Genomic DNA, 18,528 nt, shown 5'->3' on the forward strand with positions numbered 1-18,528 from the left:
TGATTCTATCCAGATTGCCCGGGGCATGCTCTGCTAGAACTGAGGCCAACACACTTTTTCTGTAAAGGGCCAGAGAGTGTATTTGGGGCAATGCAGGCCACACATCTCTACCGTAACTCCTCAGCTCTGCAACCACAGCACAAGAACACGCATACACAAAATAGGCATGGCGTGCTCCAGGAAACTTCACAGAAACAGGTGGCAGGCATGGCGTGCTCCAGGAAACTTCACAGAAACAGGTGGCAGGTTGGATTCGGCCCATGGGCTGTACTGTACCAATCCCTGGTCTGCTAAAGTGCTGGACTCAGAGTTGTTCATCGGGACCCAGCGTGAATTATACGTACAGGAAGGTGACCTGAACGTGAAAATTGCTGTAAATTTCCAGTTAGCTCTAACTGATTTCCTTATTAGGACCAAACCACTCCTCCTCACCTTGATTCAAACCTAAACCCTGAAAAGCCCACTATTAAATATCAGAAGTCCTAGAGAAATACTGTCTAGAAAGCTGTTCAATTATAACAGAGAAGTGGGCCCTTGAGGCTTCTGCCATCAGTCCATAGACAGACTTGAATCGCTATCATCGGGGAAGGTAAAGAAGCCTCTGTGAGGGCAGGGGACAGAGGATAAGTCACACCGCCAACAGGAGAGAAACTAAAGCCATGGCAACAAGTGAGGAACATAAACCCAGACAGAAGGCAGGTGTGGATAAAGTGCTACAGGCCCTCACGATAACTAGTATTTCCAATGCACTTCACAGTTTACAAAGTGCTTTCCATAGAATGATAACGATAGACAAGATACAAACTCAGGAGTTAAACTGAGACACGGTGTTCACAGGTAGTCAATGGCACACCCGGATTCGAGCCCGGGCCCTATGACCACGAGTCCTCAGGCGGGTCCCCAGGCTATGTAACAGACCAAGGACAGCGTGTTCGACCACTGATACGATGACGCTGAGGACACACACCCCCTCCCCTACCTCTGCCATCCCCTCATCTGTTCTTCCTTCTCCTCTTTATCCTCACTTCCCAATATGTCCGCAGCCCTCAAACGCAAATCTGTGGAGAAAGTGGAGTATCTACTCACTCTAGAAAAGCATCCTAAGGAAATGTCTCTGAGGTCATGGACTTTGTCACGGTCTCCCATGCTCCCTCCCTCCCCTCCTAAAAGGTCTTCTTGCTCACCCTCATGGACCAGTCTCTTCATTGACTACTAGCTAAGCCTACATCAGGCTTAAATTTATGAAGAGGGGAAAAGGTTAAATATGTAGGTACACTAGAACCACTTCGTGTGGAAAGTTAAACAGGTACTTCCGTACCCACATATACATTTTAAAATCAAGTAAATGTCAGAAGCCCACATTCCGAGCAAAGGAGGTCTTGCAAAGTGAATAAGGTGAGGACAAGCAGGATGGCAACAGCCCTGTCCTGGTGCCTCTGCTCGGGAGGCTAGACAGAAACTGCTCGCAGGGGAAGAGGCACCTACTCTGAAATACAAGTTCCAAGTCAACAATTTCAGGCAAAACTCCTAGCTTCTGTGCTTTTAGAGTCCCAGCCTGTAGGCTTAGTACATCGATGCTATTGCCGAGGGCTCCTCCCCATCACGGGACAGTAAGTACTTTAAAGAGGAAAACAATCCCGTCATGAACATTTTCTATAATAAAATATTGCCTCAGTACGACTGTTAAAAGTATGTGAAAGAGAATCTGGTCATTATTATGAGGCTCACTGAAAACAATTTGTGCCAAAACAGTTTCATCTCCTTTGTGGACAAGTGTGCCCCGTAGCTAAATACGTGAACAGCAGTGTGTCCACAGGTGCTGATTCCGGCAGGAGTCTGCTATGAAGCACTTCCTTTTTTTTTTTTCTTTTTTTAAGATTTTATCTATTTATTTGAGAGAGAGAGAGACAGCCAGCGAGAGAGGGAACACAAGCAGGGGGAGTGGGAGAGGGAGAAGCAGGCTCATAGCGGAGGAGCCTGACGTGGGGCTCGATCCCATCATGCCGGGATCACGCCCTGAGCCGAAGGCAGACGCTTAACGACTGCGCCACCCAGGTGCCCCAGTGAAGCACCTTCTATATCCTTACACATAACTGGAGAAATGTGGACTGAACCAGGTTATGCAGGACTCACCACATCCCAGCGAGTTACCATCACCCACCTGTCAGGAGAGCCACTGAGCCTCTCCTACCTAGCATTAAGCAAGGACCTGAACTTTAAATGTGAAGACGACACAACGGTATGTGGGAAATCTAGATTCAAGGTGTAAGCAACAAAATGCAGAGGGATGAGACCTCTAACGTTCAACTAAATGAGAATCCAGGTCAAGTCCTACGTGGAGCAGCAACATGAAGGGCCCCGGCAGGAGGCTCTGTACTCGTGCCCACGGGCAACAGTTCAGCTCTCTACGGGCTGGCCGTGAGGGGTCTGGAGACCCGGGAGCAGGAGGAAGAGTGGAAGGTACCTGGGATGGAGGCAAACCATATCAACAGCAGAGCAAGCAGCGGACAGACCTCAGGCTCAAGCCCAGGAGTGCCACTTAGAAACTGCCGCCAGGCACCAATGACTTACCTCCCTAAGCCTCGGGTCCCTCACTCATACAATGAGGATGAGAATAATAGTACCTACCCACAGGTTTGTTTTGAGAATTAAGTGAAATAAGGTAGGTAAGTGCTTAAATAGAACCTGAAATAATAAGTGTACAATACATGTTAGTTATTATTGGGTCTAGATTAGAAAAGAGAGGAAAAAAGGTAATAACCGTATGGCTTCCACATATCTGAGGATCTATCATAAGGTCCTAAAATGAACCTTAAAGGGTCAGAGGCGTCACATGCACGTGGAAGAGAAGAAGTCAGTCCAGACAAGGAACACGGCAGGACCATGGGGTGGAAGGCAGGGAGACCGAGGACACTCACGAGGGGGGAGGGGCACGGGAAAGACAGAAGAGTACAAGTAGTTCAATCTGACTGAAGTAAAAGTTTCCTTCTACACATTTAAAAAGAGCAAATCTACTTACAAACGAACCAAGATAAAAAACACCAAGAAAGCCTGGTTGAAAAAGCCATAGATACCAGCACTGGCTCTAGAGGAGACGGACGGGCTTTTGCTCATTGTCTTCTTGTTAGTGCTGCGTGCGTTCAGTTTCTTGGGGCAGCTCGGTTTGTGTTCCAGAGACGACGTGGAGGAGGAGCTGCTGAGGGATCCAAGCAGGGTCCCTAAAACAGGTAAAGGAAAAGGACATATTGAAGGGTGCACAGTAAGAAGTGAACCAATAAGGTGCCTTTCCAGGTAAATCCCTCTGAAACCCTCCATTGAGCTTTCTCAGTTGTGGATTATCTAGTGTTGAATTAAACGCCTGGTTTCATCCAGCTGCACCGTACTTCTAGAGACAAGACTTTACAACTCGAGCGACTGTACTGTAAGGATTCACGCTGCGTGAGGACTCTCACAGGAGAGCACCGTCACATGTGAGTTCACTGAAACCGACTACCTCCCATTCTCCCCACGCTCCCTCTCACCTCCCACTTTAGATGGCTTAGTAGAATCCAATCTTATTTACACTTAAAAATTCTACTAACTTGCTTTAAGGTGAAAAAGGGTAGTATTACAATATTCTGTGTTAACCTGAAGGCGAGCAGGAATACTCCTGAATGTGCTGTTCATGCTCTCTTCACCCAATGATTTGATAGCTGAAGCAACTTTGACATTTCCATCAAGCCCTCTACCACTGTGGAGTTTCCTTTCAGCCTCCTGTTCCATTAGCCTGGTAGCTCTCTACTTTAAGTGTACACAGAGGCACCACACAGCATTCCATACCGAAACCACGTACACACTTTACGATGAGCTGCTTCAGGTATTTCCAAGGATAATTTTTTCCTGCAATGATTGTTCTCTCAAAAACGTGAAAACTTAGCCCCCATATAAGCTTTATCACTATAATATTATTTTAAAGTTCCATCAGTAAATTAAATTTTTAGAGTGGAAGTTATAAAATTATTTTACCATCTTTCTCTGTTGCGGGTTTCGGTTCTTCCCCAGGAGGCAATGAAAGCGTTGATTCAGAAGCGCTATCTTTTTTTGAAGTCATTAAGCCTAGCACATAGAAACAAAACACTTTTAGCAAGAAAGAACTTCAACATTAAACATACCAATGTACTTGCTGTTTTAAAGTACAGACATCCCTCATCATCTAAATCTTCTCCACTTCCGGAAACATGCTGGATAGTAAATTCACAGACTGCAGGGGCCGATCGACTATTTCATTACGTGAAGGGGGGGCGGAGAATGCATTCTTAGCCCCTCTGAAAACCTCAATCGATTTCCTCAAATACCACCAAGTCTCTTTTAGACCTGTTTAACAATCCGCTACGGAATTCTAAATACTATAAAACAGTTCAAGCCCAGCTACCTCGTTGTCCAACACTCCGCACACTCACTAGTGTGTCTGCACAATGCCAGCAGGTAGAGCGAAGCCCACGCAGAGCAAGGACGACCGCCGTACACGCACGAGGACTTGCACACAACGTACAGATTTCACTCTTGTGTATGCAAATCAGTGACAGATTTTCTACTTGGAGAGTGAATTCTGGGTAAAAATTTTTTTGCAAACCATTGAAGCCACTCATCATGAAAGTGAACGTCAGACAGGAAGAAGCCCCACACTCTCTGCCTTTGGCGCTGTGACAATGATGGCCCCGCTATCACCACACCCAAGTGTCACAGACAGACTCACTTTAAAAAAGATGTGGAGAAAGGGGATCCCTCTTACACTGTTGGTGGGAATGCAAGTTGGTACAGCCACTTTGGAAAACAGTGTGCAGGTCCCTTAAAAAGTTAAAAATAGAGCCATCCTATGATCCAGCAATTGCACTCCTGGGTATTTACCCCAAAGATACAGACGTAGTGAAGAGAAGGGCCATATGCACCTCAATGTTCATAGCAGCATTGTCCACAATAGCTAAATTGTGGAAGGAGCCGAGATGCCCTTCAACAGATGACTGGATTATGAAGTTGTGGTCCATATATACAATGGAATATTACTCAGCCATTAGAAAGAACGATTACAGAACATTTGCAGCAACATGGATGGGACTGGAGATTATGCTAAGTGAAATAAGTCAAGCAGAGAAAGACAATTATCATATGGTTTCACTCATTTATGGATCATAGAAATAGCAGAAAGATCGGTAGGAGAAGGAAGGGAAGAATGAAGGGGGGTAAACAGAAGGGGGTATGAACCATGAGAGACTATGGACTCTGGGAAACAAACTGAGGGCTTCAGAGGGGAAGGGGGTGGGGGATTGGGATAGGCCAGTGATGGGTAGTAAGGAGGGCACATATTGCATGGAGCACTGGGTGTTATACGCAAATAATGAATCATGGAACATTACATCAAAAACTAAGGATGTACTGTATGGCGACTAACATAACATAATAAAAAATTATTATAAAAATAAATAAAGAAAAGGCCCACGAATAATCCTTTGCCTTATGAAGACTTCTGTTTCCATTCTACAGAACCAAATTATTTAAATAGAAAACCTAATGGACTCCACCCAGTTTTAAATTCCATCAAGCACCCATTTCAATTCTTTCCGCTTTGGAAGCATCTGAGTGAAGGACTACACCTGGCACTGTGAGCATCACCAGCGTGAACGAGACATGGCCCCAGCCCAAAAGGAGCACCTTTTCAATGCAGAATGGTAGAATGATGTGAGCACAAATAACGAAAATATGAGGAGATTTACTGATAAGCATTAACATAGAGGAAAGAGACAATAATTGTGTTTACAAAGATAAATTAATGCCTCATCAAGGAGATCACATTCTGAGATAGGTCTTGAAGGACAGGTAAGACTTCCAGGGGCGCCTGGGGGGCTCAGTCAGTTAAGCATCTGCCTCCAGTGCAGGTCATGACCTCAGGGTCCTAGGATCAAGCCTCTCATTTGGCTCCCAGCTCAGCAGAGAGTCTGTTTCTCCCTCTCCCTCTGCCCCCCACCTTGCCATGGTCTCTCTCTCTCTTTCTCAAATAAATAAATAAAATCTTTAAAAAAGAAAAGAAAAGACATCTTCCATAGCATACTGGAGGTGTAGCCAGGAAGAACTGAAGGTAGGCATTCTAGATGGACAAAAAGAAAAGAAAAATCTTAAGGACAAGGTCAGAGACAGATGCATAGCATGGCTGGAATAAAGAGTACTTTTGGGATGTGGGAGAAATAAGACTGAATAGACAGGTCAGAGTGAAATCTCAGAGGAGGACAGTGTCAGATAAGGACCTGGTCCTCTTGTGGAAGGAATGGGCCTCTGATGGACTTGGTGAAGGAGGGCTGGCATGAACAGAGGGGGTAATAACATCACCCTGACAACAAAGTTTACAAGGAAGAGAGAGGGGCAGAGGCAGGAAGCACAGACCAGGGAGAAGTTCTTACAATAGGCGGAATGAGGGCCAGAAGGACAACAGCAGGAATTGAACCGAGGGGTGGGTAAGAGAGACTCTGTGAAGGCACCCCACAGAGTGCATTTTTTATTTTTCAGTTATTTTTCATTTAACATGTCCATTTGGTTCCTTATTTGAATTTTTTAATTGAGTCACTGGAGATTCACATGCAGTTGTATAAAGTAATACAGGGAAATCTCTTGCACACTTTGCCCAATTACCCCAAAGGTAATTTTTTACATAATTATAGTATAATCCCACAAGCAGGATGCCAACATTGATACAATCCACCAATCTTATGTCGCCCCAGTTTTAACCAAACTCCTCTGTGCGTCCATGCACACGTGCGTACGCACCCACACATCATTTGGTTCTTTTTTATATCCTCATTTCTCTGAACTTTCTTTCTGCTTGTTTCAAGAGTATTAACCTTAATTCTTAAAGCATGGTTAATGTATTATTTAAAATCTTTATCTGTGTCATGTCTGTGTCCTGTCAGTGTTGGCCACATTTAATTGTCTTTTTCCTTGAGAGATGTTGAGATTTTCCTGGCTTTTCTATTTTGAGCAATTTTGGATTGTATCCTGTACATTTTGAATATTATGTTGTGGGACTCTGGTTTTATTTAAGTCCTACGGAGAATGTTTATTGTTTTGTTTTCTTTTATGAAGGAGTCAACCCAATCCGGTTCAGGCTAGACATCCCTACCCAACTTCTGTACAATGTAGTTCCAATGTTAGTTCAGTTTACAAATTAGCATATGGATTCACTCATTTATGAAACATAAGACGTAGGAAGATCAGTAGGAGAAGAAAGGGAAGAATGAAGGGGGGGATAAAAAGAAGGGGGAATGAACCATGAGAGACTATGGACTCTGGGAAACAAACTGAGGGCTTTAGAGGGGAGGGGGGTGGGGGAATGGGATAGGCTGGTGATGGGTAGTAAGGAGGGCACGTATTGCATAGTGCACTGGGTGTTATACGCAAGTAATGAATCAGGGAACACTACATCAAAAACTTGGGATGTTCTGTATGGTGACTAACATAACATAATAAAAAAATTTTTATTAAAAAAAAAAATCCTTTTTGGGATCTTTCTCCTATGATGTGCCATCCAGTAGTGCCTGGGACCTGGGCAGTTGTTGACCCCAGAGACCAAAGCCTGTGTTCAGATCCACGCATGCGCCACTGGACCGCGACCCCAGGAGCTCACACCCAGCATCTTGAGATCACGTTCTTGAGCTTCCTCCTCTCCATGGTCTCCCTGCTACCTTCTTGCTCCCGGAGACATCCCTTCCTGGTATCTGGGCAGGATGCCTAGGGTTGTTTCCCTGTTCTGTCATACAGTCTCCCAGGATTGGCTCTGCCCGTGGGAACAAGCAGTGAAAAAACACAAGACAAACTACTGGGGATTCCATCCATGCTCTTGGGACCACAGTTTCTCTGGTCAGAGAGAGGGTTCCCCTCCCGTGGGGCTTCAGGTGCCTCGCCATCTACCGCTTCTGTTGCACCACGCAGGACTGCCCAGGGACAGGCACGGGAATGAACCAAAGGGGGAAAAAAGCTATCATAAAAAAGGGGACTTCCTCCATCTTCTATCTAGTAGGGGACCCCTCCCCTGATCCTTAGACCAGAAATAGAGGGCTTCTCTTTGGGCTTGCTTTCCATAATGGCTGTGAACTTCTGGGTTTCAGGTTAAAAGGATACCATTTACAATTGCAACAAAAAGTATGAAGTATCTAGAAACGGACCTAACAAAACTGGTACAAAAACAGCTGTAGAGAAAATTAGAAAATCTTATTGACATATTTTTAAGGGACCCAATTAAATAAAGCAATATTCCAAGCTTAGAGTGAACTGAACATTGGACATTGTAGACTGAACATTGTAAAGATGTCAGTTCTTCCCAAATTGACTTATAGTTTAAATGCAAAACCAATAAAGCTTTAGCAGATATTTTTTAAAGAAACTAAACAGCTTATTCTAAAATTTATATGGAAGTGTGATTTATAGCAATCCAAACAGGCAAGACACTGTTTAAGAATAAGGTAGGGAGCTTTCCTCTATAGCTATCCAGATTTATTGGTTAAAAACTATAGTAGTTAGGAAGTACAGACTGACACAGAGATACTCAAATAGCTCAATGGAAGAGAGCAGAAAGGCCAACCAATGCTTGGACAAAATCCTTGAATCACGGGAGAAAGCCTTTCTGCTTCAGCCACTGACAAGTTAGCGAGCACTTTCTGAGCACATATTTTGCCCCTATCTACTACTACAGTGAACACAAAAGTACAAAATACTCTGACGGTCCATTTCAAGGTTAAAATTTTGCTGAGAGGATAAGAGATCTGCACAAACGAAGCAATCAGAGGACGAGACCCAAACTAACAAATAATGTGAGTGCAGTGTGGATACAAGTGTACGATAAGGGTGGACAGAACGGAGACGTCAAAGGGATCTGGGTCCCCAGGGAAGTTTTCTTGGAAAAACAGCATCCAGATAAGCAGGTAAAGCACAGCGAGGGCCTCAAAAGGCCGAAATCAAATTGCTGCACTCAGAGAAATAGCATGAGACAAAGTATGGAGGGAAGAGTGAGGACAAGAACCCACAGTTCAGCTACGGAGGTCACCAGAGACCCCGTTATACACAGGAAGGACTCAGGCTGCCAGTTTAAAGAGTCAGGACTTCTGATTAAACAAGAAGTCACTGAAATCCTTGAGTAGGTGAGAAACATACATCTGGTTGCGTTTATAAGGATTTATTGGAGGTATAAAATCGAGCTTGGAGGTTAGATGAGGGGGTGATGAAGGTATGCAGGTGGTAAGAAAGAAAGAAAAGAAAGGAACAAGTGTAAAATAGTCTTGTCACGAATCAAAATCATAAACCATGCCTGACATTTAAAAACACGTAAGATGCAGATTTTATTGAATTCTAGTTCCAGAGTTACCTAACAAAAAAATGTGAAGCACACTAAATATAAGGCCTTCTGCAAAGGAAATTAAAAAAAACCCTGAAGAAGAGATTTAACTTTCTGGTTTGACCTACCAGTGTTTACTTTTGACGTTACATGAGTTACATCAATTTTGTGGGACCTGATGAAAGGCACAGTTTTTCCAGAAGTGTGTGCTATATTCTTCCTTCGATCTTTTGCTTTACTTATCTTTGAAAGAGGTGCAAAAATACCTAAGGGAGGAATGGAGAGCTTGAGTTAGTGTTAAGCAATTAAAAGCATTTCAAATAAAGGGGCAAGTATAACCAGTTGGCAATATAAATCTTTAGGTTCTCTTTTAGTGCCTACCAGGTGACCTGTAGGGAAAGACAGGAAAAAAGTGATACACAGTACTTGCCCTCAGAGAGCTTACAATCCATCCGTCAAGACGAACAACACAGTAACTTCAGAATCACATAAAAGACGCATTATCAGGTATTAAGTGAAATTCAGGGAAAAGAGAAATTAGTGAAGGTAATAGTTTTCCATCATAGTAATTTCTGACTAAGCTATCGGCAATTGTAAATTTGTACAATCTTAGTGGGAGACAGAAATTCTAACCTAAGCCACTTAGTGGCATTAAATTATAAGAGGGGCGCCTGGGTGGCGCAGTCATTAAGCGTCTGCCTTCGGCTCAGGGCGTGATCCCAGCGTTATGGGATCAGCCCCACGTCAGGCTCCTCTGCTGGGAGCCTGCTTCTTCCTCTCCCACTCCCCCTGCTTGTGTTCCCTCTCTCGCTGGCTGTCTCTCTCTCTGTCAAATAAATAAAATAAACAAATAAATTATAAGAAAATAGAGATGTGCACAAAAGTTACAAAGTTACACTTGTATGGTAGAAAGAAAAGATAGATTTCCAGAGCCAAAACAATTTCTAGTTTACTACCAAGACCAAATTACACTTCTGGAAACTAATTATGAAAAAATAATCTAAATGGAAGGAGAAGACTGTATACCTGAGTATGTCATCTTCGCGATATTATTCTAAGTAGGAGAAAACAAACACGTGGCAACAGGATGAATGAATGAAGTATACCCCTGAACTGTTACATCACCATCAGTAAGTAAAACAATAAAAATTGTAAAAAAAATACACAAAAGTATGAAAATTAAATCAAGAAAATAAAAATGAAATTATATATATGATTATATTATGACTGTATCTGAGAAAAGTTTTATGTGTGGATATAATACAGTAAAAAACCGAAAACCAAAACATATTGATGAGAACAGATTACTCTCCAATTACCTTAGAAATTTGTCATTACTGTCATAATAATGTTGTTCAATGAATGGTTTTTTTCTTAATCTGAGGAAAGTTACATGGTTTTTCTTTCAAGGTCTTAATAGAAAATTTCCACACAATAGTATTCCACATAACATCTTAAAAAGTACATGTTTAATTCCATGGCTTTGAAAGATTTCTATAGCATATAAAACCCCACCTAATATAAGTTCTCATTCTTCCTGGTTTTTTTTTATGAAATAAATAATTTGGAAGAATCAAAACTAAATTTAGATCAATGACTGGCTACAACCAAAGCCCCAAGTATGTGCAGAATATGGGCTAAAGTTCTTAGTAACTCATGCTAATCAAAAAATCTGATGGGACTTTTCCTCAGATCTTGACATATAATCGTAAAGCTTAACTACAACAAACACAGAGGGAAGAACTATTTTTAAATAGAATAACACATTTCTAGAAACATGGCTTTTGTTTTACCACAACCCCTCCCAAAACTCCATCAAAATATTAGTAAGGAATAAAACAATATAAACTCTAAAGAAAAAAGAAAATGATAAAAAGGAGAAAAAAATACTAAAAGCTGCTACAGAGAGGAGGGAAAAAGTCAAACACGGAAGAAAGATTTTGCGACTTGCACACGGCAACACTGGAAGCTCAAGACAGTAGCTGACACACCAAGAGCCCAGGAGCCACATCCTGCCTGCCACCTCTTTTCAAGTCCTGCCAGCACCCACGTGTTTACACATGGTCTACAGCTGCTTCTTCACTACAAGAGGCTGCGTGGCCCTTGACGCCGAAAATACTTCCTCTGGCCTTTTACGGAAAAAGTTTGCCAAACTCCATCAGATGATGGAGTATCACCTTCTAAATACGAAGAGAATATGAGTTCCAGCCTGACATTCCCTGTCCATCAAACTATCCTAGGAAGGCTGAGGGTAGAAATAAACATAGTTTTAGAGTGGAAGGTTTCAAAAAATTTATCTCCTATGAGTCCTTTGTCAAAAAAACTACTAAAGGATGTGCTCCACCAAAACAAAGGAGTAAACCAAGAAATAAACTGAATTAGAATAATGAAGGCACCCAATCTTTCTCCTCAGAGTATAAAGTCAATAGAAAAAAAAAAAAAACTGGAAAACTGGAAAAATCAGAGGCACCTGGCTGACTCAGCCAGTAGAGCATGTGACTCTTAATCTCTGGGCTGTGAGTTCGAGCCCCATGTTGGATGTGGAGATTACTTAAAAATAAAAATCTTTTAGGGGCGCCTGGGTGACTTAGTCTGATAAGCATCTGCCTTCAGTTCAGGTCATAATCCCAGGGTCCTGGGATTGAACCTGGCATCGGGCTCCCTGCTCTGCTTCTCCCTCTGTCCCTCCCCACCCCTGACTTGTGCACACTCTCTCTCTCTCAAGTAAATAAAATCTTTAAAAAAAAAAAAAAAAAACCTTTATTTAAAAAAATAAAAATTGGAAAAATCAAGAGACATTCATATACATGTATTATTTTCAAATATAAATATTAATATCAGAAGATACAACTAAAGAAGTTGAAATAGTTCTTGCCTCTAAAGGGCAGGACTCAGGGTCAGGGGAGGGCAAGCGAGGGAAGGATTTAACTGATGTTTTTAATAAATCTTATGATTTGACTTATGTATTCACCTTGGTAATTATTAAAAGACATAAAAATGGTACTGCCAAGTATTAAAATTTATTATAAAAATTTTCATAACTGCTAAAACTTAGAAGCAACCAAGATATCCTTTAGTAGATGAATGGGTAAATAAACTGTAGTACACCCAGACAATGGACTATTATTCAGTGCTAAAAAGATATGAGCTATCAAGCCATGAAAAGACATGGAGGAAACTTAAATGCAAATTACAAAGTGAAAGAAGCCAGTCTGAAGAGGCCGGGTTCGTATGGCAGAATTGTAACGATACGATATTCTGGAAAAGACAAAACTAAGAAGACAGTAAAAAGATCAGTGGCTTCTAGGGGCTGAGCGGGGAAGAGATTTATAGGCAGAGCACAGAGGATTCTCAGGGCAGTGACAATACTCTGTATGACACTGGAATGATAGAGACATGTCATTCAACACTTGTCCAAACCCACAAATGTCCACCACCAAGAGTGAACCCCAACGTAAACGATGGACTCTGGAATGATGATGAGTCAGTGTAGGTCTCTCTGTTTAAGAAATGTACCCTCCAGTGAAGGGACACTGATAGTGGGAGTGGCTCTGCATGCCTGGGAACAGGGGAGACACAGGAAATCTCTGTATCTTCCTCTCAATTTTGTTTTGAACCCAAGCTGCTCTAAAAAAAAAGTCTTAAAAATTATAAAATTTCTAGAATTGAAAAAATCTAGTATGTCTGAGAATAACAGATCAGTTGAACAACATAATCCTGAAAGAGACTATAGCATTTATAAGAAATTTGTAATAAAGGAAGCCCAACAAGCCAAAGGAAAAATGATAGAGAGAGGGGGGAAAGAATCTGTTGCTGAGAAGAGACAAATTCTTTGGCTTCTCCTTAGTCAGGGCAACTCTCATTTTTCCATAATCCAACACATGATCCTTGCCCCCAAAACTCGCCTTTAAGCATGCGAAAGGGACAGAAGCAGGGTCCTGGGGGCATCCGGCCTTGTCCGCATCAAGCATCCCTCTCCTTGGGATGATGATATTTGGGGGGCAACATGCATTCAGTTACAAGCTAAGCATTTCCCACGAATCAGATTTACATCTGCCCTGTGCGTTGCTAGGAGTTTTGATCCTTGCCCTCAGTCTGCTTCACAGCTGCCAAAATGAGCTAACAGAGGAAAACTAAAATCAAATTCTTACTTCCACACAATTACCCAAATACATTCCAAATGGGTTCAATAATTTAGTGTAAAAAATTAAAACATTCAAAAGAATAAAATATAGTTTTAAATTAATCCTTGGATTAGAAAGAACTATCTAAGCCTAAAAGCAATGTTAAGAAATTATAAAGAGAAAGTCTTTTAACTACATAAAGCTCTATGCCAAACGATACACATGAAGTTCAAAGGCAAATGACAAGGTGCGCAAAGTATCTGTGAACACTATAAAAGATTAATATCTTAAATATGTCTTTGTATCTCTAAAGTTTTTAAAAACACACTAATATCTCAATTATGTAATAAGCATGTAATACGAACAATTATTTCTCAGCAATTGCCAGGATAACACAAAAATACATATATTACAACAAAACATTTTAAGTGTTTTATTTCACCACAGAGAAATATGAATTCAAACATAGAAATTTTTACCCATCAAATTGGAAAGATTAAAGGAAATGGAGCCATTAAAAATCACATTTTCGAACAATATTTAATGAGTTGGAGAAAGTATAGTAGCATGTCAAGTAAAAATGCAAAATATATAGCTATATATAATCCAGATTTTGCAAAAAGAATTAAACAGAAGAAATATACAGGTAATTTTATTTTCTTCTTTTAACCTTTTTTATGTTTTTCAAACTTCATACAATAAATATTTTTATAAACAAAAAAATTAATAGACAAAAACTGATGCTCCGTTTTAAGTGGCTGACAAAAGGAAACGGGTGATCTTGATAAATGTGTAACAGCGAGCAAATAACCACCATTTGTTGAGGACTTACAGGGAATCAAGCGCTACTCAAGGTACTTTACACATTTATCAACACGTTCAATCCTCATACAAACTCTAGAGGTATTATTAGCCCCATTTTATAGAAGACAAACTGAGGCATAAGAAGAGAATTCCGGTCACGCAGCTGGTAGGTAGAGAAGCCAATTCACACCCACGCAGTCAGACTCCGAGCAAGGACGTCGGCATTAGACCAGAGTGCCTTCCCGTGGGGCTGTAGCTGAAATACTGTGCAACCAGGGAAGTTAATGTTCTAGAAGGCTATTTCATGACAAGGAAAAATATTCACGACGTAGCAAGTGACAAGTTTAATTCCATACGTTAAGGAGCATGTATGTGTGTACGTGTATGAGAGAGAGAAAGAATATGAATTTAAACAAACATATGTCAGAAAGAGAAAGAATCCTCCCACCTCAGGAATACAGTTATAATGTTTGCTTCATTTGCTTTTCCAAGTTTTCAAGTTTTCAACCCCCAGAGTTCTGCACTTCTTGGATAACAAAGTCCCTCCCTCAGTCATGACAGCACCGTGAGCGGGATTTATGGGAGGTCCACGGAGCCGGATGTACTCCTGGTAAGACACCATCTCCCAATCGTTATACTGCTCACAGCAGGAAAAGGGCAGCCCCTTCATTAACTACACAGATAACCAGGAGAAAAGTTTTATTTAAAAACAATAGAAGAGTAGGGACGCCTGGGTGGCCCAGCTGGTTAAGCATCTGACGCTTGATTTCAGCTCAGGTCATGATCTCAGGGTCATGAGATCAAGCTCCACACTGGGCTCCCAGCTCTGCGAGGAGTCTGCTTGGGATTCTCTCTCTCCTCTCCCTCTGTCCCTCCCCCTGATCGTGCTCTCTTTCTCTAAATAAATAAATAAAATCTTTTTTTTTATTTTTTAAAGATTTTATTTATTTATTTGACAGAGAGAGAGACAGCCAGCGAGAGAGGGAACACAGGCAGGGGGAGTGGGAGAGGAAGAAGCAGGCTCCCAGCAGAGGAGCCCGATGTGGGGCTCGATCCCAGGACTCTGGGATCACGCCCTGAGCTGAAGGCAGACGCTTAACAACTGAGCCACCCAGGCGCCCCAAATAAAATCTTTTTAAAAAACAATAAATAGTACTACAAAGCTGTGATCACAAAGACAGCATGGTACTGGCACAAAAACAGACACATAGACCAATGGAACAGAATAGAGAGCCCAGAAATGGACCCTCGGCTCTTTGGGCAACTAATATTTGATAAAGCAGGAAAAAACATCCGGTGGGAAAAAGACAGTCTCTTCAATAAATGGTGCTGGGAAAATTGGACAGCTACATGCAAAAGAATGAAACTTGACCACTGTCTCACACCATACACAAAAACAAACTCCAAATGGATGAAAGACCTCAATGTGAGACAGGAATCTATCAAAATTCTAGAGGAGAACATAGGCAACAACCTCTACGACATCGGTCAAAGCAACCTTTTTCATGACACATCCCCAAAGGCAAGAGAAACAAAAGATAAAATGAATTTATGGGACTTCATCAAGATTAAAAGTTTCTGCACAGCCAAGGAAACAGTCAGAAAAACTAAGAGGCAGCCCACGGAATGGGAGAATATATTTGCAAATGACACTACAGATAAAGGACTGGTATCCAAGATCTACAAAGAACTTCTCAAACTCAATACACGAGAAACAAATAAATCAAAAAATGGGCAGAAGATATGAACAGACACTTTTCCAATGAAGACATACAAATGGCTAACAGACACATGAAAAAATGTTCAAAATCATTAGCCATCAAGGAAATTCAAATCAAAACCACACTGAGATACCACCTTACGCCAGTTAGAATGGCAAAAATAGACAAGGCAAGAAACAACAATTGTTGGAGAGGATGTGGAGAAAGGGGATCCCTCCTACATTGTTGGTGGGAATGCAAGTTGGTACAGCCACTCTGGAAAACAGTGTGGAGGTCCCTTAAAAAGTTAAAAATGGAGCTACCCTATGATCCAGCCATTGCACTACTGGGTATTTACCCCAAAGATACAGACGTAGTGAAGAGAAGGGCCATATGCACCCCAATGTTCATAGCAGCAATGTCCACAATAGCTAAATCGTGGAAGGAGCCGAGATGCCCTTCAACAGATGACTGGATTAAGAAGTTGTGGTCCATATATACAATGGAATATTACTCAGCTATCAGAAAGAACGAGTTCTCAACATTTGCTACAACATGGACAGCACTGGAGGAGATAATGCTAAGTGAAATAAGTCAAGCAGAGAAAGACAACTATCATATGATTTCTCTCATCTATGGAACATAAGAACTAGGATGATCAGTAGGGGAAGAAAGGGATAAAGAAAGGGGGGGTAATCAGAAGGGGGAATGAAACATGAGAGACTATGGACTATGAGAAACAAACTGAGGACTTCAGAGGGGAGGGGGGTGGGGGAATGGGATAGACCGGTGATGGGTAGTAAGGAGGGCACGTATTGCATGGTGCACTGGGTGTTATACACAACTAATGAATCATCGAGCCTTACATCGGAAACCGGGGATGTACTGTATGGTGACTAACATAATATAATAAAAAATCATTAAAAATAAATAAATAAATAAATAAAAAATAAAAAACAATAAATATAAAAATAAATAAATAAATCTGATTATCTTAAACTAATTTTCATTAAGTTAGTTAGTGTCTACCTTACCATATTTGGGGGCACATTTAAAGTACTGGATTTTGCCAACACTTCCATTGTTTTTTCCTTCTGGTTCATCCAACTCAATGCCAGCCCACTGCCCACTTGCAAATTCAGTTGTTCCACAAAATCTTAATGTTCCAACCTAAAGAAAACATAAATCAGGATAAATTTTGAAGATCATGAGTAATTTTAAATGCGCTGCTCTTGCAAATTTACCACTGAAGTTTTTAAAAACCATTCTCTCAAAGTAGACTTTAGAACAGGAATAATTACTAGGGATAAAAGAGGAATTATATAGCCATAAGAAGTCAATTCACCAAAAAGATGTAAGAATCCTAAATCTGTATGTACCTAACAACTGACTCTGGAAAATCTCCAAACATAAATGGAAATTTAAAAATATACTCCCAAATAACCCATGGTGAAAGAGAAAATCACAAAGAAATTTAAAAACATTTTTAATTCAGTGAAAATGATAACAGAATATATAAAAATTTGTAGGATGCAGCAAAAGCAATGCTTAGAGGGAAATTTATAGCATTAAACACTTGTATTAGAAAAAGTCTCAAATCAATGATCTAAATTTCCATTTTAAGAAACTAGAAAGTGAAGACCCAAAGCAAGCAGAAGGAGAGAAACAATAAAGATAAGAAATAATGGGGCGCCTGAGTGGTTCAGTTGGTTAAGCATCTGCTTTCAGCTCAGGTCCTGATCTCAGGGTCCTGGGATGGAGCCCCACATCAGGCTCTCTGCTCCGCAGGGAGTCTGCTTCTCCCTCTCCCTCTGCCCTCTCCCCAGCTTTTGCTCACTCTCTTGTGCTCTCTTGCTCTCTCAATCTCAAATAAATAAATAAATAAATAAATAAATAAATAAAATCTTTTTTTTAAAAGATAAGAAATTAAGAACAGAAAAAGAATAGAGAAAAATCAATGAAACCAAAACTGATTCTTTGTAAGGATAAATAAGATTAATAAGCTTCTAGCTAGGGACCAAGGAAACAAAAGAGAGAGAAGACACATACTACAAACATCATGAATGAAAGCAGGACATCGTTACATTCCCTCAGTCATTTAAAAAATAGTAAGAAAATACTTTGAACAACCCTGTGCCTGTAAATTTAACAAATGAGATAAAATGTTCCAATTCCTTGAAAGATGCAAACTGTCAAAACTCAGACCTGCATTGTAGTTAAAACCTTCCAAAAAACAGAAACAACAACAACAAACCCTTAAGAACCTTATGGACTCACTGATGAAATCTACCAAAGAATTTAAAGGAAAAATAATCATCTCTACACAAACCTAGCATATAAAAGTGGAAGGATTAATTCTCAACTCATTCCTAGCATTACCTTAATACGAAAACCAAACACAAGGATCCTCAACAAAATAAGGGCAAATCAAATCCAGCAATATACAGGATCCAGCAATATACAGGATCCAGCAATATATAGCAAATCAAATCCAGCGTCATAACCAAGTAAGGGTTACCATGAGAAAGCAAGGCTAGTTCAACAT

At 40.9% G+C, this 18,528-nt stretch overlaps 1 protein-coding gene across 7 annotated transcripts in view; it reads right to left on the minus strand.

The window, feature by feature from the left end:
- Positions 1-18,528, minus strand: part of CLIP4 (CAP-Gly domain containing linker protein family member 4) — a 68,517-nt gene that overhangs the window by 22,210 nt on the left and 27,779 nt on the right. For all 7 annotated transcript variants that reach the window (XM_057309263.1, XM_057309262.1, XM_057309261.1 and 4 more), the window contains 4 exons: positions 17,018-17,153; positions 9,484-9,621; positions 4,006-4,095; positions 3,075-3,218 (listed from right to left, as the gene is read on the minus strand). In XM_057309263.1, coding sequence (XP_057165246.1) covers positions 3,075-3,218; positions 4,006-4,095; positions 9,484-9,621; positions 17,018-17,153 — 508 coding nt within the window. The remainder of the gene's footprint in view (positions 1-3,074; positions 3,219-4,005; positions 4,096-9,483; positions 9,622-17,017; positions 17,154-18,528) is intronic.

Source organism: Ursus arctos, unplaced genomic scaffold, assembly GCF_023065955.2.
Source record: "Ursus arctos isolate Adak ecotype North America unplaced genomic scaffold, UrsArc2.0 scaffold_8, whole genome shotgun sequence".
NCBI lineage: Eukaryota > Metazoa > Chordata > Mammalia > Carnivora > Ursidae > Ursus > Ursus arctos.